Raw genomic sequence first — 18,250 nt, 5'->3', positions numbered from 1 at the left:
GTCCAAAAGATTTGCTTACATGTTGGTATACTGATCAGAGTGTTGCACCCCACATAGTTCTTGTACACCAATTTCTCTTATATTTCTATCTTCAAAGTACATAACATGATCTAAATACATTAGAGTTGAAATTAGATAAAGTTAGAGAGATGATATAAAACATACTGGGATATACTTTTATGCTATAATTTTATATAATATCTATTTATTTATAAATAGGATTTTCTACAACTTGACACCTATAGTAATTTCAGGCAATTAAGCTGTATGTTGCAAAAATGCTACATGAGTTAAGATAAAAACAATGTATAACTGTTATCACAGTTTACACAACTTATCACATACACATGCCTGCGCATACATTCATGCACACACACAGATTCATATATGCAGAAGCATGTATGTGCACACAAACACACAATGTATACAAACAAATCTGTAGTCAACAAATATCCTATATTTATTTGTGAGTATGTGCCAGACATTGCTGAATATGTAAACCACTTTCAAATAATGCTTAAAAACTTTGGAAACTAATTATAGACATACTGTAGTTTTTTGATTGATTATCATTTATGGATGCATTTAAGATAGGAACATAATATGAATCTGAAGGGGTTTCACAAATATTTCAAATAACCTGGGAAATACTGCACAAAGCAGCATTTGTCAGGTTAACAGGTAAACTTAAGCCTGTCCGATAGGAGGGCATTCATACAAGATAGTCCTCACTCTGGGCTTAAGTTACCCAGCTTTACTGAGAAATCGTGCTTTGTGAAATATCTCCCCGGGCCCCCTAAATATGATGTCACCACATTCTTTCTGAAAACAACAAATAAGCATTGCAAACTCACTGTGTATCTGTTTTCAATCTTGGCGCTGTATTGCTCTTTCTTTTCAGGTTGACAGTGATAGAGGATCCTTTTATCAATCACTGGGGATATAACAAAACATGGCACACTTACATTTCTGATTAATATGGCTAGCTATTGTAAGGCCACAGGTTGTCACAGAGAGAAGCCGCATTTGGCTGAACATGCTCAGTCAGCCTAATGTTAAAAAAGCTCACTTGGATGTCTACAGTTCGCTTTCAACAGCAGTATAAATATGCATATGGCTTATTTATACATCATGCAACAATGAGAAATCATATTCAGTGACTGGAATGTATGACATACCCAGAGGTTCACTGGACACTGAGGGTGTTACAGGTGTCTCACTCTGGCCCTCTTCCACTGTGGTTTGCTTCTGCGTCTCTCCCTAAAGCACCACCAAAAAGCATAAGACATCACTTCAAGCAAATAGTATGTGCCTTTCCATAGCAACAGAGTATAAAACAAGACAGCAATGTATAAGGCATATACAAGACTCAGGCTGATATGTACTGCAGTGACCATCTTTGCTTTCCATTTTCCAGATGCTCACTGTTAGATTTTGCTTGGTTTTGGTAGCCATCCTGCGGTCCAGCACATTCTGCCGGCGCCGAGCTTCCCAGTGCATCGCTGACATCTTATACCACCTGATGAAAAGCCTGAGAGGGAGATGGATTTATGTGACTAGTCAGTGGAACGTAACACGAGAGTCTCCATTTCCTGACTAATGTAATTCAAGCTCAGGTGCAGAGAGCTTGTCCATTGTGATGGCATACATGTTTCAAAAACCCCACTGAACGGATTTATTAGCTGCTTACAAATGCACAATCTCTTAGGGTGCAGTGCAAAACACTCAGATAGTTTTATAACAAGCAAGATGTTGATGAAATTGCATTTGGTTAATCTATTTAAGGGTGGGAAATACTAGGTCACCTTTAACATTCTGCAGGCTACCAGGAGCCTAACATTCAGTCTTGTAATGGTAACGTTAGTAAATACAACACTGTAGTCCTTGTAAGAACATGCAGGTGTTCTTACAAGTTTAAACATGATTTAAAACGTTTATCATTAAAACACTTGGAGCAGATTGTCACTCTAAAGAAAAATCTTTATTAGATGTATTAGACTTACCGACATCAGTGCTTTGAAGACACCGTACATTCCTCTGACCACACTGACCCCACTCTGTGGGAGTTTGACGGCTCATGCGTTTCCTAGCAACGGGGCCCACAACAAAAGGACAGAAGCTCAAGGAAAGACATGGGTATTATGACGTCGCATAGCCCTGTTGCTGCGTCATTTAATAAACACTGACAACAGGGCCATGTAAAACATTCGGTGCTCAAGTGTGTTAACCTTTTTGTTTTCATATTTTCATATTTGAGTTTTGGAAAAACACTTTGGCAATTTGACCATGGAAGACGTGTGAGTGTAAACAGTGGCAGTGCTCTTGTTACAGTGAGTTCTTCACGGACAGTTTAAACATCCTTGCTAATAAGCTTGAGTGACGCAAATCCAAGGGTATCTCCGAGCAAACTCACAATGGCGCCACCGCAAAGTTTAATTTGAAGCTTTGTATGTACGCTACACCACACAGAAAACCTTCCCTTTCCAAATCACTGTCAACTGAAAGCACAACGTATTCCAAGATATTTGCCTACAAACGTTATAGGTTCAAATGGGCCTATCTAACTTCATAGCTGTCTGTGCCTTTTACATACCCCTACATAGAACTGCACAAACCACTGAAACCAGTAGCAAGCAAAGTGGCGATGCAGAACAAGACGCCGGGAAAATCCTGCCCTTTAAAGGAGAATGCTCTTTTATTGAACGAGCACCAAGGAAAAATCGACACTCAGCAAGCACTGAGTGCGTTTACATGCACCTAATGCGATAACTGCAGAAAATCAGATGTAGTCAGTAATTCATGATGTTTACATGCACTTGAGTAATCAGATAATGGGAAAACTCCGGGTCTACATGATCAGACAATGATCGTAATTCTTCTTTGCAACCAGCCAATAAGCTCGCAGAAGAAGACGTGACGTAAACATAATGTAAAACGCAAACTTCATGCCGCGGCTTTTTTTTTTTAACATATCCCAGCTGGCACATGACCGACCTTCAACCTGTTGTTTCAACGTTGAAAAAATGTTGAAAAAACCTTTTAATGTTAAATGGTTGTTGGCAAAATAAAAAATGAATCAACATAATGTTTTAAACATTCTGCCTTATAAATATGATCATTTTTATTATTATTATTTTATTAGCTTTTTATATTTTGATCATAAGACCACTTCAAAAATCTAAATTTATATGTTAAAAATAGAAAAAACAGCAACAATAATAGTAACTAGACAGTGAAGTTTGTGAGGAAACTTGGCTTGCCACCCACTGTAACATGAAAACTATGTTAACTGACAATCAGTACCAGTACTGAGGCCCCCGAGTCCACCTGTATTGAGACGGTCCCAGTGCGCCTGCGCTAAGGCGGGCCGGGGGAGTGACCAACGTTCAACTGTGTAGGAAAAGCGTTTAGATCCGCTTCTGGAAACTTCGGAAGGCTTCAAAACGCGTTTGGTGAAGATCAGCTAGATTGGTGGACTGGATCCGTATAACCTGCATTTCTCCAGAGTTCAGAACGTTCCAGTTATGTTTTATAAAAACTAATAAAAGTGGCTACCAAAGCTGCCAAAGCTCAAAAATAATAAACTCATGTATATATATATATATATATATATATATATATATATCAAGCTAATGTTAGTTGCTTACCCGCCAGCTTCTCATTTGAACTTTCAGTTCCACCTTAAATGTTGCTGCAGTTACGCTGAGGTGCCTTAAATACAGAACGAATTTCAAAAGTTGGCGAACATGAAGTCATCATCTCACCTCAGTAAATGCCTTAATTTAACTCAATAAATGCATTAGTTAATAAATAATCCTTGATCAACGAATTACCTCAGAGTTTTGCTTGGAGATGATTACTGAGCAGTTAATGTGCAGCACAGCGACGCTATAATCAGCCGTTGGAGCTGCTGATCGCGTCTCACTGGCTGATTTAACGCCGTGTCCCAAACCACGCACTTCTGTACTTCGCCTACCACACTAATGAGTGCACTTCTAATTGTATATGCGGTATTTTTGTATACTATTTAGTGTGCTAGTGTGCGGTTTGGAACACGAAAATAATATTGCAGCGGGAAATGTCAGCTCAGATTTTAGCTTTCGTTTGTCATCAGTACGACCACAAATAGAATGAAATCAAGTCAGTACACTCAAATACTCTGCTTAATGTGCTTTACACATTTAAAAGTCTTTAGTGTTTTACTGCCTTCGCTGGATCGGTTATGGCTTTGTTATCTCATTACAAACCGCCACAGCACCGCTCAGTTAACTTGAAGTTGACGATCAAACTGGTGGCAGCGCGATTGTGACGGTATCTGAATACTATTGATAGGAAACTGCAGGTATTAGAATGTTGGGGTTTGCTGCAGAATGATTGGGTAGGACAAAGTTATATAAGGAATGGCGTCATCACGACCATTTGTGACGTCACTAATGAAAATCTATAAATAGGCCTGCAGAAGATCAATTCTTCACCTCTGAACTTCGCATAGCAGTGGGAAGTCAGCGTCTCTCGTACAGTTGCAGTAAATATTGCATGTTTTATTTGGGGATTTCTTCAAACTAACGATCTTTACATTGCAGTGTCCCGACTGAAAATAAAAATGGAAGGTGGTAATATGGAGAACATAAGAACTGATACAGAGTACTTGGATTTCAAGATCTCTTGTCTTGATGAAGATAGAATCCAAGCGGCATGAAGGAGGCTTCAGGATCACGTAAAGCACCTGAACCATCTGCTGGTGACTGAGAGGATGGACAGACAGAAAGAAAGAGAGCAGGCAGAAAGAATTAGAAAGGTGGAACGAGGACAGTGGACGGTCAAGGAGGCCTGCCTGGTGTTACGCGTGGAGAAACTCAGTGCTGACCTCAAGACAAAGGACTGGCAGTTGGACCAAGCCAGAAAGATGGAAGAAGTGTCCAGAAAGAGAGTTGAAAGGTTGAAGGACAGAGAGGGACGAGCCCAAAAAAACATCAAAAAAGATTGGACAGAAAAGATGAGAAAAGCGGCTGAGGCACTGGAGAAAGGACATCTAGAAGCCCAGATGAAAAAGCGCATCCAGAAGCTCTTAGAGGTGAATGAGCAGCTACAGGATGGGCTCCTAATGGAAGATGAAGAGATTGAGGAGATGAGAAAGATGTGGGAAGCAGAAAAGAAGAAGGTGGAGAAGATCTGGCAGATATTGGATGAGCGCCACTCCAAAATCTGGAGGTGAACATCAAGTACAAGGCCATTATGAAGCAGAAGATGGAGGAGCTGGAGTGCGAGCGGGAGATGATGAGGGATCCAGTAGCTGCGATTAAGGAAAGCGAGGACAGGATCCTATCAGCGGTTCCTCTGGTGGTCATTCAGAAACACAGTGTGATGCAGGAGCTGCAAAACCGTGTGAGCCGAATCCCGAGTGAGAACATGAGCAAGGAAGAAAGATGAGAATGGAAGAAGATCCAAAAGAAGAAGGCCAAAGAGCTTAAAATGCAAAAGAAGGCTGAGGAGAAAAGGAGAAAGGAGTCCTCAAAGGACATGAGAGTGAAAAGCGAAAAGAAGATGAGCTTCTGGAAAACACTTTGGTGTTGTGAAGAGAGAGAGTGAAGAACCAGAATGTATGTTTTTCACTTAAAACATCAATAAAAAACATTAATAAACACTTCCATTTGTCTCTTTATGTTTGTCAAAGTGATAATAAGCCAATGATACTACACTATAAAACAATATATAACTATAAACAGAAGAAACAGAATCCCCCCCCCCAAAAAAAACAGTAACATGTAATCTGGATACTTTTTCCTTTTTATTTATTTTCTTTCAATCAACTTTTTATGTGCAGAAGTTTTGTTCGAAAAGAAAGCAAGAAAACCTCACTTGGCCAGGGGCACCCAAAAATTTTGCATATGAGTATATGTTCTATTGTGTTTTGGGTTTGAGAGATTACAGGAATATTCAGATGTAGGGCTGCAACTACTGAATATTTTAAGTAAAAAAAAAAACGAATTTTCAGATTTTCAGTCTAATATTATCTCGGATATTCAAATATTCTATAGCATAAAGAAAAGATTACTGACTGAGTAGAAAAATGTTTTAAGTTTCAAAATAAGAACATAAAATTTGAGCGAGTGAAATCGAGTGAATGGTGCTGGAGTGTCCAAAAATCAGAAAGTAACCAGATTGTTAGCTTGCTGGTTAGCAAGCTTATGGCTTCACATCACAGACCAGGTTTGGTGCTTCACCCTCACGGGTTTAGAAGATTAAGCAGAAATATTTAGGAGAGACGTCGAGTCTGGCGCTTGAGTTAGTTAAAACTTAAGGGGGAACTCCACTGATTAATAAAAAAATTAAAATTTAAAATTAAAAATTAAATGGTTGTGATGTTTACAGTCATTTAAAGCGGTTTGGTGTGAAATGCCCTGTTCTAGAGAAACCTAGCTATGATTCAGAAATGTTCAAAGTGGAGGTGATAGTGGAGACATCTGAAGAATTGAATGCCTCTGAAAGCCTTCTCTCAAAGTTATTATATAAAATGGTTAGATATATGCTGCATGATGACTGAAACATTCCTTATGGTAGTTTTGTGATAAAGTTTTGACTTAATGTATTTTAATCAATTGATTTTAATTCCTTTGTGGCAGACAAATACATGCACCATCATCACCATTACACAAAACGCATGTATATGTTCACAGGTGGTTTTTAGTAGTAAATAAAATGGCTATTTTTGTGTGGCGGACATGGCGACCCCTGGTTCCTATCACCACCACTATAAAGAAACCTTAGTCGGTACATTTCCCAACAGTGAATCATTTCATATCAAACCACTCTGAATGACTCTGCAGCCACATTTCTACATCTCATGGAGTAAATTATTCAGGAATTTTGAAATTCTCCTTTATTAGTTATCCTAACTGAGCTCTAACTTGGTTACTTTCTGCCGTATAGTTGTATAAACTGTCCACTTTATGAGAATATTAATTTATATATAGTAAACGGGGGTGGCACGGTGGCGCAGTGGGTAGCGCTGTCGCCTCACAGCAAGAAGGGCTTGGGTTCGATTCCCGGCCGGGCAACCGGGGTCCTTTCTGTGTGGCATTTGCATGTTCTCCCCATGTCTGTGTGGGTTTCTCCGGTTTCCTCCCACAGTCCAAAGCCATGCAGTCAGGCCAATTGGACATACTGAATTGCCCCTAGGTGTGAATGTGTGTGTGATTGTATATGTATGGTGACCTGTCCAGGGTGTATCCTGCCTATCCTGGTTCAGCCAGAATAATGTTTCACTCTGTCACTGTCACTACTTCTCTTCCTGCAGTCACCTTTTAGGTATGGAAACAACTTTTATTTATTTTTCAACTGGGTTACTTGTTTGTTTTCACTAATTTTTCTGCCAGTGTAATCGGCCCAGGGTAAGTATGTCTGTGTTTGAATATTTTATACTTTAACCATGTCAACACGTGTATGTTTATCTTTCCCTCTCCCACGATGACTATTGACTGACTCTGACTGTAATAACGATTGGGAAAGAACAGTTCTGTAATATTTTAATACAATCACAGTTTTTTTTTTCATTGTTTTGTTCCTCTTTTACTTCTACACTCCCTAATAACTCACCACATTTTAAGCTACTTCTCGCCAGGAGAGAATCAAATACAAAACTTCTGAACATGAGTAAAAGTGTAAACTCTTAAAGTAGAAGTATTCTATTTATACTTTTTTATTTGAATTAATGTACAAAAGTAAAAGTTAAACCTGAAATCATAATGCACTGAAAAGATATTAGTGATTTATTTATTTGTTTAATTTTTGGAAAAGTGATTACATTTCATCAAATTATCTTAAATAAAAGTACTGAGAATGATTGCAGTTCTGTTGTTTTTAATACTTTGTTTTCATGTTTGCATTCTCTGTTATGCTGTTTCTAAATAAAAGTGAATGTTAGGCTACATCATGCTTTTGATTCAGGCACATGTCGTTAATAAATAGAGATTTAGACTTATGCAGAAAGTATCTGGAAGTGAATGAAGTGAGCATATTTTGCTGGCTGGGCAGGGAAGTGTTAATATCACGTTGTACCCGGATGAACCAAGCAATTGGCCCAGAATTGGGCCTGGATACAAACTGATGTCTCGGCCGATGCCTTTCAAGCTCGGCGTGCAGTATTGGGCCTAGATGTGGCCCGAATGATATTTACTCTCTGGGAGTTTCAGTGTTGAAAGGTAAGACGTCGAAACAACGTCGCAATATCAACGTTGATTCACAAAACAAAATCCAGCGGTGATTCAACCTTCATCCATGACAATTCAACCGTGAATAAACGTTGAAATGCCAGGTGGGGCCACCTGGAAAAATGAATGTCATCTAGAAAATAAAGAATATTTAAATTCTTCATTTCGTCAAACATGCTGGTTTCAGTCGCCCCAAAAGTGTTTTGCTGCAATCTTGAGGCAACACACCGCTTGCTTTCCGGTACCGCGGTCTTTTTGCACATGCGCAGTCTGAGAAATCCGAAAGAAATCTTAGTGAATTTACATGCACTGAGATATCTTATTGCTGAGCTAAAATCCAACTCTCTTAATCGGATTTCTAGACCTCTGATCTAAGAAATGTGAGTATGCTGTTTACATGACTATCTAAATAATTAAATAGCTGCAGAAATCCAATTATGATCAGATTATCGAGTGCATGTAAAAGCAATCATTGACACTATGGGAAGCAGGCAGGTCACTTCTAGCACCTCATTAAGCCAACAACAAAACTCATACAAGAAATGTCTCTCCTACAGTGAGCGCGACGCCCATCGAGACTCCGCGTGTAGCCGCTTTGCATGGCCACGCCTCCCGCGGTCCCACGGCAGCGCGAGCCAGATGCGTGACGCCACACTACATCGGCACCCCGCTAACAGTGCTGGTCTACCCTCCGACCACCCAGAGTGTCCTTCATACAAAGTCTAACTAGTTTTTAATCTCCTCAAACAATTTTAAATACACACATCATTTAACTTTGGAAAATAAAAAATGACAAATTACAAACAATTGAGAGAAGAGAAAAAATGAATGGCTAGGCGAGTATAACATGTAGTTGCTGATACTGTGACAGCTGTATTTACGATATTGATGTTAAAATTATTGACTAATTAACAATAAAATAACGAACCAAAGAAATTAAGGCAAAATAAGTAAATCGGACTGTGAGTGGAAAATGAGCGATGAAAAGTAGCATTTTGTGTAATCCCTCTGCTTAACCACCAGTGGGCCACACGGAAAATGCCTAGCAAAAAGCCGGTGGGCCGTCAGCGGGCCAACAGTGGCCCACTCTCCTCTTGCTCTATGGTACATCAGACTCTGTTATGACTGATAAATATGGACCAACTTTTACCCGTTTCTAAAAGATGACAAACTAGGCTTCTCTAATGAGTGATGGTGTTTTATTGTATCTCGTCATGCTATTCGGACATCAAATGAATTTTGCAGCGGTTTAGATTTATCTTCTCGTTTCGTTATCAGTACAAGTCCGTTTTTTGCTGAGAGTAACAACAGAAATAACCACCAGAGGGAGCAGCTGCGGCGTCAATCTTTTTTCTCCACCTGTACTCGGACGAATCCCGTCTCCTGTGCTGGAGTCGGCTATTGTGATCTGACAGCCAATCAACCCTTTCGGCCAGTCCTGACGCAGGAGGGGAGATTATTAGCCAATCAGAACTCACGAGGCGGGCTTTTCCCAGAATACGGGCGGAAAATAAAGTAACGCCGTGGCGCCGGGAGAAGTGGAGCGTGCTGGTGACGTCACATGCAGGTTGTTGTTCTAGATGTAGCGCGCGTGCCTCCTGCCTATTGCCTCCTATCTGGGAGAGCGGCGACACGGACTTAGCGGACGCGGAAAATGGTGATCGTTTGGAAACGCAGACTGGACGTTATCGTTTGTCCTTCAAGTCCATTAGGTGAGCGGTTTTGTTCAGCTTTGGTTTACAAAACTGTAATAGAGCAGCGCGGCTGTCTTGTGTTCAGATTTAGTAGAATGTGCCTAACAAAGCTAGTAGTTTTCAGCGTCGTGATAAAGACTCCGCTGACACAGAGATCATTTTATTTGTATCAGTTACTTCGTGCCATTTTCATTGCACGGAGAAAGATTTAAAACTTCAACTAGTCTTCATCAGATTGTCCTATATACTGATGAAGACTAACACAATACACTTCTGGACTATTAACAGATTTCAGTGTTCCCCTCTGACGACGAGATTAGTTAGCATTTTAAAAGGATAACCTGCTTTTATTGATGTTAATTTAGAGTTTAATCGATTTTATTCTTTTGGGAAATCGTGTAAATTACCCGGCTCCTTCTCGGAAAGAACAAATCTTTGTCGTTCGTATTCAAAATAAAAGTCTGGATGGATAAACCAGGCCTTCTCGTTGAATATGTTCCATAGACAGCAGTAACGTGGCACGTAGATTGCCGTAAGAAATCTATTTCTACTTAGAGGTCTTAAGAGGATTAGGCATGAGAACCCCCACCACCCAGTTACAGTCTGAGATTTACACTACCTGTCTTACAATAACCTGTATTCATTTATTATATTTTCAACATAAATAAATATAGTTTAGTGTACTCATATAGTCAAGCTGCGATCCAAGCTACATAAGGTTATTTTAATGATTATACCACAGAACTACATACTATGGCTATGGCTACTATGGCAGCCAGGATATCGTATTATTAACCACAGATGTGCTAGAGGGTTCTTTTACTGTCCTGGTTGTATAAAAATAAAAAAGTGTCCTTTTTTATATACAAATAGACTTTTTTTTATCCCAGAGGAAGCTGATTAAAGGGGAACCCCTTTAGATGAGGGCTGTTGAGAATATCTCTCAGGCATCTTTGATAGTAACAAGCTGTTGTGTTTGCTTTGATTAGGTCCAGCACTGGTGCCTCTGGTCTCATTGCCCTGCCGTCTGCCTGCAGTACCTTTGAAGTAGGTGCAAATGCCAAGCGCTTAAAACACAGCACAGACAAGTCTGCTACCTCTCACAGGACAGTGAGAAAATCAGATTGCCATGGGAAACCAACTGACAGAGATTGCTCCCAACACACCATTCCTGCCTAACTTCCAGTCTCTCCATGTGGTGGTCATCGGGTTGGACTCTGCTGGCAAAACCTCCCTTCTTTACAGACTCAAGCTGAAGGAGTTTGTGAAGACCATTCCTACCAAGGGCTTTAACACAGAGAAGATCAAAGTGCCGGTGGGCAATGGCCGAGCCATTACTTTCCAGGTGTGGGACGTGGGTGGTCAGGATAAGCTGCGGCCGCTGTGGAAGTCGTATACACGGCGCACGGATGGCATGGTCTTCGTAGTGGACTCCACTGAAGCTGAGCGCATGGAGGAGGCCAAGGTGGAGCTGCACAAGATCACACGCACGTCAGAGAACCAGGGCGTGCCGGTTCTCGTGTTGGCTAACAAACAGGATCTTCCGGTTGCGCTGGCTGTCAGTGAGGTGGAGAAGGTTTTGGCTGTGCATGAACTGAGTGCCAACACCCTTCACCATGTGCAGGGCTGCAGTGCTGTGGATGGCCAAGGTCTTCAGCCAGGACTAGAGAAACTGTATGAGATGATCCTCAAAAGGAAAAAATTGGTGAGACACAGCAAGAAAAAGAGATGAGCTGCGTAGGGACACTTTCAGGACACTGATATCTCACTTGTGAACCTCCACAAAACGGTCTTGATATTATTGCAGGATTTTGTGGCAAATCTCTAACAAAGGAATCGTTCCAGATGGCCATGGGGTCAGGAGAAAATGGATTTGACCTTTATGTGTCACACAGTATTGAACTGCTTTCTTCTATACTTAGTATTTGCTGGGCAGCTGCCCTTTGTATCTGAGGAATCTGCGATAGATCTGATAGGCTGTAGTATCAACAGAATTTAAGCCTATAAAGCCTATGCCTTTTGTTCATATGTGTGTCCTCCAAGAAGGGAAGAGCCTAGGTTGAGGACCATAGCTTGGCAACACTTTGATTTTCTTTCAGCAACACCTCACAAAAACGCCTTTTATTTCAGTTTTATTAGACCGATTGCCAGTGCTGATAGAATAAGAGACTATATAAATGTTTATGTTAAGCTAGTTGTGGAATTAACATTGGAAATGAAACCTGTTCACACTTAAAGCAAGTTTTAGTTGGGAAACCTGATTGTTTTTACACACTGTAAATATAATTGTTTTTTTGTAATGCTAAGGAATGAATAAATTATAGATGACTTTGACACAAATTAAGCATAAAAACATCTCTTAATTTAGTTCATGGAAAAACGTCTATTTGGACTTCCAGGAAGGGCCATTTAGGAGACCAGTTTCAGTCTGTGGGATTAGAAATATGGAGCACCTAGCTATAAGGCAATCCAGTGAGACCTGATCCTTCTCCTTGCATATTGCTTTGTTGGAGAATCAATAGGCCTTTGATATTCAGAGGTATCATATGTATCAGAGTTTCATTTGCTGTGCACTGCCTTTCAGCTAGGAATTTTACCCTGTTTAACATATCTACTAGATTAGAACGTACATACAGCTGTGTCCTTGGGTGATGAAACATTACACCAAAATAGCAGTCGTCATAGACCTATTTATAGATGCAGCGCTTGTGATGATGTCACTGCTGGCCTGTGAGTGTGGTCTGAAAGAATGCTTCATTTGGCGCAGAAATGATGTCCAACTGGAGACCCTGTTAAACTAAACACAGCAAAATATTTAACTTGCACAGAATTTAGAAGCCAATAAAGCATATCCAATACACTAATGCAGTTTAACTCAGTTATCACCACTGGAAATCAGGAAACATAGGTATAAAAGCTGCACAAAATGTCTGAGTTTTATTAACTTAAAAATGTTATATTCATTCACACATTGGGGTGTAGATCTAAATAAACACAGATACTTGAAATATTAGGACATAATTACGTTTTTATGAGCGGGATGTTCCTGTGTTCTGGTAAACGTATGTGTTACAGCAAATGGTGTGAGCCCCAACCCCCACCGGAGCACTGTCAGACACCAAATCCATTTACTTTACTCTCAACTTCCCAGTGAGGCAGCTGCTTCAGGCCTGATTGGATTAATTAGTGATGTGGTTTTGGGCTAAGCCAAACTGCAGCAAGGAAATAAAGCAAGACTGATTTATTGGAGCAGGATTTTGGTAAGGTTACTGGGGTAATGTCAAGGGGCCTTTGGATCAGTAAGAGGATGAAATGCAACTTGCCAGATGGATCGTTTTATTCAGTTACAATATGACACAGTGATGTCTTGCTTTGGTACATTTTCCGGTACATCAAAAATAAGAAGTGGCTGAAAATATACCTCATGTTAAAAGGGAATTCCATTTTTTTTTTAAAAATCACATAATTAATTTAAGATGAAAACATTTATATTCAGAATGGTTTGATGTGAAGTGTTCCATTCTAGAGAAACTTACTGAGTCAGAACTGTTCACAGTGGTGTTGATAGGAACCAGATGTCTGAAGCATTTAATGCCCCTAAAAGCTACATCACAGAAAGTTATGACATAAAATTTTAATGCCTGATGTCTGAGACTTTTCTGATAGCTTTGTGCTGAACATTTGGCCTAAAATGATTTTTATGTCTTTATGGTGGGGAGGTACATGCAGGGTATAGTCACAAAAGAAAACTTATTTTTTTCAGATTTATTACTATTTTCCCGTCATCAACATTACATGTAAAACTCAGAAGACACTGTAGGTTCACTAGAGGTTTTGGGTAGTACTAAAATATATTTGTGTTGCATATTTTTGTCGCAACCCCTGATTCCTTTCACCACCACTGTAAGGAAATCTAAAGAAAGAATCAGTAAGCTTCTCTACAATAAACAATTTCATATCAAACTTCTCAGAATGGCTTTGTTGACACCTCAATAATTAAGTGGAACTCCCCTTTAATATCTTAATGTTTCTGTTTTCTGTTTATTAGAGCTTTCAACATTATAAAATTGCATTTTTTGATCCAAACATTGCGCTTTATATGTCCTGATCTAATGCACCAGCCACAAGCTAACACACAAACCACAAGATAACACGCTAATCACAATACAATGATCCAAAACAATACACTGCTATACAATTCCATACAACTCGATTCACTGTGTTGTTATATCCCTCATAATTATACATGCATTCACAAATGGAGTAATCAAATAGTCTTGAGTCATGTACATGCATTGCTTTCCATTGACTTAAATACATGCATCATGTACATATTTTTTTAAAGACTGGGGGTTGAGAAAATAAATGAACACAGCTGACCACAGTTTGTTCATTACAGCATCACATCTGTCGATACCCAATACTCATCAGCTTCACTGAAAGGGACACCAACTGTCTAATGATTTTATTGACCACAGCAGTCTTTACCCAGCTTTCCACATTGATAATTCTCCTCAATCACTGTGACCTCTGGCTGTCAGTGTGATTTGAGAAGAGAAGGGAACTGAAGAATTCACAGCTAAATGGTTTTGCTAGGCTTGTGAACAATGGCATTTCACCTAACCAGTTCTCTCAATGTTATCTGAAGAATGCAGGATAAGAAGCAGGGCACCCTGCTGAGCTGCCTAATTAAGAAGAGGCACTGTACTCTAGTGCTGAAAACAAACAAGAATCCTCCTTTCCCTCAGCTGGGAAGCTAAACATCGCAATAATACTGAATATTTTATTCTGAATTTTAGCATAGAACAGCCTGTTGTTGTAAAAAAAACCTTGTATACACACAATGTCAATTTTACAGGAGAAGGAAAAAATGTTCTTGACTTTAACCCCAAAAAAATTCATACTAAGGCTTATTACTCTGTAATGACATGAAAAAAAAACAAACAAACAAAAAAACGGCCGACCAGTGGAATTCTTCGTAGATTATAGAAGTGAGAAACAGAGCCCACCTGCTCTTTGTCATGTATTGGGTTAATGATATAAAGTGTTTAGTGACATCCTGAGTTCTTTTAAAAATAGGCATATTGGTCATTTGATACATGGTGTTGCTTGGGCCTTATGATGCTTTAGCTAGACATCAAATATGTTTCCAAGAACATTAGTATGGAAGTAATACTTCTTGACCAAAGGTGGATCTTTATTATTACAATGGTTGAAAACACAGTTCAGTGTCAACAAACAAATGATTGACAGAAAAGGTTTGCCATAGCCACCTGAGTCCAACAGAATATTATATAACAGTATGAATATATAATGCAAAAATTTGTCTTGATTTTCTTAGTTAGGTATTGGTTGATTTGGTACCACTTTACAATAAGACTACCCTTATAAAGGCTTTATGAATTGTTTAGAATTAAACTTTTAATGGTTATTAATAGGGTCAAATCAGTAATAAGCAGTTATAAACACATAAATGAAAAGGAGGGCAACAGTGAGTTGTTATAGTTGATGAATTTGAATATCAGATGAAGCTCTCAGGTACAATGCTGACTGATGAAGAAAACAAAGTAAGATAAGCAACTAGCAAGTTCTGAGCTTTAACACCATAGATCAATGTGGGCTCACTATTTGGCAAGCAACAGTTCACTGTTGCCCTTTTTATTTATCTGTTGTAATTGCTTATTGATGATTTTTAAGGTGACCATATTAATAACCATTAATAAACTAATTTTAAACTACTCATAAATAGAGCCTTATTATAAACTGGTACTACTAATTTTATTGACTCATCAATTGAGGTTAATTAATTCCTTATTAATATGGTCTTTTATCACTTGTCTTGCTTAGGCCTTATGATGGTGAAGCAGGATGTGTTTCTAAGAAAATTAGTAGGGAGGTAATACAAGCAAACAAATAAAAAATACTATTAATGCATGTCAGTGTAATTCAATTTAATGTCAAGTAAGGAAAAACAGTAATTAAAGAGATTTGATATTACATCATTGTTATGCAATTTTTTGTTTTCAGGACAAGAGATATAACACTGTCCCAAAAGAGCCAAAGAATTACAAAAGCCATACTCCATAACAAGTCCACTCCAAACAAGTGCGATAAAGTTATGTAACAAAGAGGCACTCCAAAACGCTCTAAATTGTTCATGTTCCCTCAGGTCAGTATAGCATAGCCATGATTAGAAAAGTTGAGATGAGATGAGATGAACTATTGGTAGAACAGTAATGTACTTTGCTCACTCTAAAAGAGCCCTGGGGAGTATTTCCACTCACACACGCCCAGCCTGACCCGCTGTGTCCAGCATCCAACATGGAACGCCCAGCAATCTGGCCATCAAAAACGTTGTGTAAACACTTTCCAGGCGCATTTGCCATGGAATTTGAACAGCACAACTGATAACTTTGACTAATTACTATACAGTGAGGGCTTTGTGTATTGGCAATGGGAGCTGGCACGCCTCTGAAGCCTTCACACTTCCTGCAGGAAAATGGACCAAAAACAAACAATGCATTGACGTGCACATTCATTTCTGCCCAATAAAATGAGTTTAATTGCGTAAAGTGGAGCGAGAATGGGACACTAGAGAGTATCTCATCTAGTGTTTCACACTTTCTCTGCTATTGCATTTCGGTGGAATTAGTTGGCACAATCACAACAACTGAAATAAAAACAAGAGAGGAAGAGCCGGAGGGATTATGAAGGATTAAGCTGGGGAATCACAAGCTGTCAGGTGTAGCCTTCAAATTGAGTTACGTGCAAACTAGAGTGGGTTCCCCTGGTATTCCCAGCTCTCATGTTAATACACTTCAGTTCTGCTTCATTCATAGAGTGTAGAGCCTCATAATATCACAACAATATTCCCGTTTTCATAGGTCTGTTTCACAACTCCCATTTCTTTAGTCTAATTTGGAAACGTTCTTACAAATGATGTTTATACGCAAAACAATAGCTTTTCAAAGCTGATAATTACGAGCAGCTGTTAAGTACTTTATCATAACTGTTGAAGATAACAGGACAAAAGCATCAAAAGCTGCTATCCCAGGATGCAGCCCTGGCCTCATTCAGGCTACAATTTCACACATTAAAAAGGGTGCTAAGGTACTGGGGGAGACCCCTTCTGCAGAATAGTCGGCTACTCAGTCAAAATGGGCCAGACGTTTTTATTTATCGCCACAGCAACTGTGAGCCTGTAACCATGGGTGACCTCTAAGAGCTCTCCAAGAGCTTTTAATTGCCTTTGTGGCTCTGTGTGCATTTCATGTGGGGTGACGGAAGGGACAGTGAGGACACTGGGCTGGTTGGGTCAATATTAAGCAGTGCGCCAAGCCTACAAGGATTCTATATGAGCCCTTAAAAAACTATATGAACCCTTAAAAAACTGTTTGGAACTTAAAAAACAAGTTTTTCGACCTTATTTACAAGGATTATATTGTGACCTACCTAAACCTAGGACATTTACTGAGATAGTAATAAGATAAATATATACAAAATCAGTATTTATAGGGCACTATTGGGATGTGTCTGCCACAAACCAGAACCTCTAAATTTCAACTCATGAAAATCCTACTTTTTTTTTCCTCTTTTCTCTCAAAAAGATCATCTTGATTTCTTTTAAAGTGAAGTTGAAAGACATGTATTTATCAGAAAGTAATTTTGTAAAAAAAATACTTTATTCTACAAATTCTGCCCCACATTTTCATGTCAATACCAACACACAAAAAGTTTTAGTCCACAGGCAGAGCCTTATTTTAGCCACCTCCCTGCATTTTAGAGCAGGAAGTGAGACTGCATCCCTGTCACTCATGGCCACATGGTGAACCGTTAAATCACATTGTTTTAAAGTAAATGTGTCCCAAAGTCTGAGAATCAGTGTGTAATATTAAGAATTGTCACCATCACAACACATATTTTCTGCAAATAAGTAAACCTTTTGTGTTTTAATATAAAAATATTATTATTTTATGTTTGTACAACTGTTTAAAGCTGTGCTTGCAAGTCATGTACTGTCTAGCGTTTTTGAGTCATGCTCAAAATGAGCTAAAATTGTAACACAGTCACTACTGAAACATTTAGTAAAGTTTTGATAGTGTTATGATTGTTTTGGTAGTGACATAATGGAATTTGTGTTCATAAAAGAAACATAATAAAGGCTTAAAATATATTTTAAACTGACTTTGATCCATTTGGGTGAAATGATCCTTATGGTATAGAAAAGTTTTTTGGCAACAATAATGGACCCGTTTTTCTGTACAAAGTGGTATATATAGAACCATTTTAAATAAGTTCTTTATTATGGAGAATAATTCAGCCGTGCAATGAACTATTCAAGCATTT

The 18,250-nt window shown here is 39.0% G+C and overlaps 1 protein-coding gene across 1 annotated transcript; it reads left to right on the top strand.

The window, feature by feature from the left end:
* Positions 1–9,774: 9,774 nt before the first annotated feature.
* Positions 9,775–12,257, top strand: arl4d (ADP-ribosylation factor-like 4D). Its single transcript, XM_036572814.1, has 2 exons — positions 9,775–9,922; positions 10,894–12,257. The coding sequence occupies exon 2, from the start codon at positions 11,034–11,036 to the stop codon at positions 11,634–11,636; it is 603 nt and encodes a 200-aa protein (XP_036428707.1). The 5' UTR covers positions 9,775–9,922; positions 10,894–11,033; the 3' UTR covers positions 11,637–12,257.
* The last annotated feature ends 5,993 nt before the right edge of the window (positions 12,258–18,250 follow it).

This window comes from Colossoma macropomum, unplaced genomic scaffold, assembly GCF_904425465.1.
Source record: "Colossoma macropomum unplaced genomic scaffold, Colossoma_macropomum, whole genome shotgun sequence".
Lineage (NCBI taxonomy): Eukaryota > Metazoa > Chordata > Actinopteri > Characiformes > Serrasalmidae > Colossoma > Colossoma macropomum.
The sequence above is the reverse complement of the archived record's forward strand: the minus strand, read 5'-3'. Positions and strand labels throughout refer to the sequence as shown.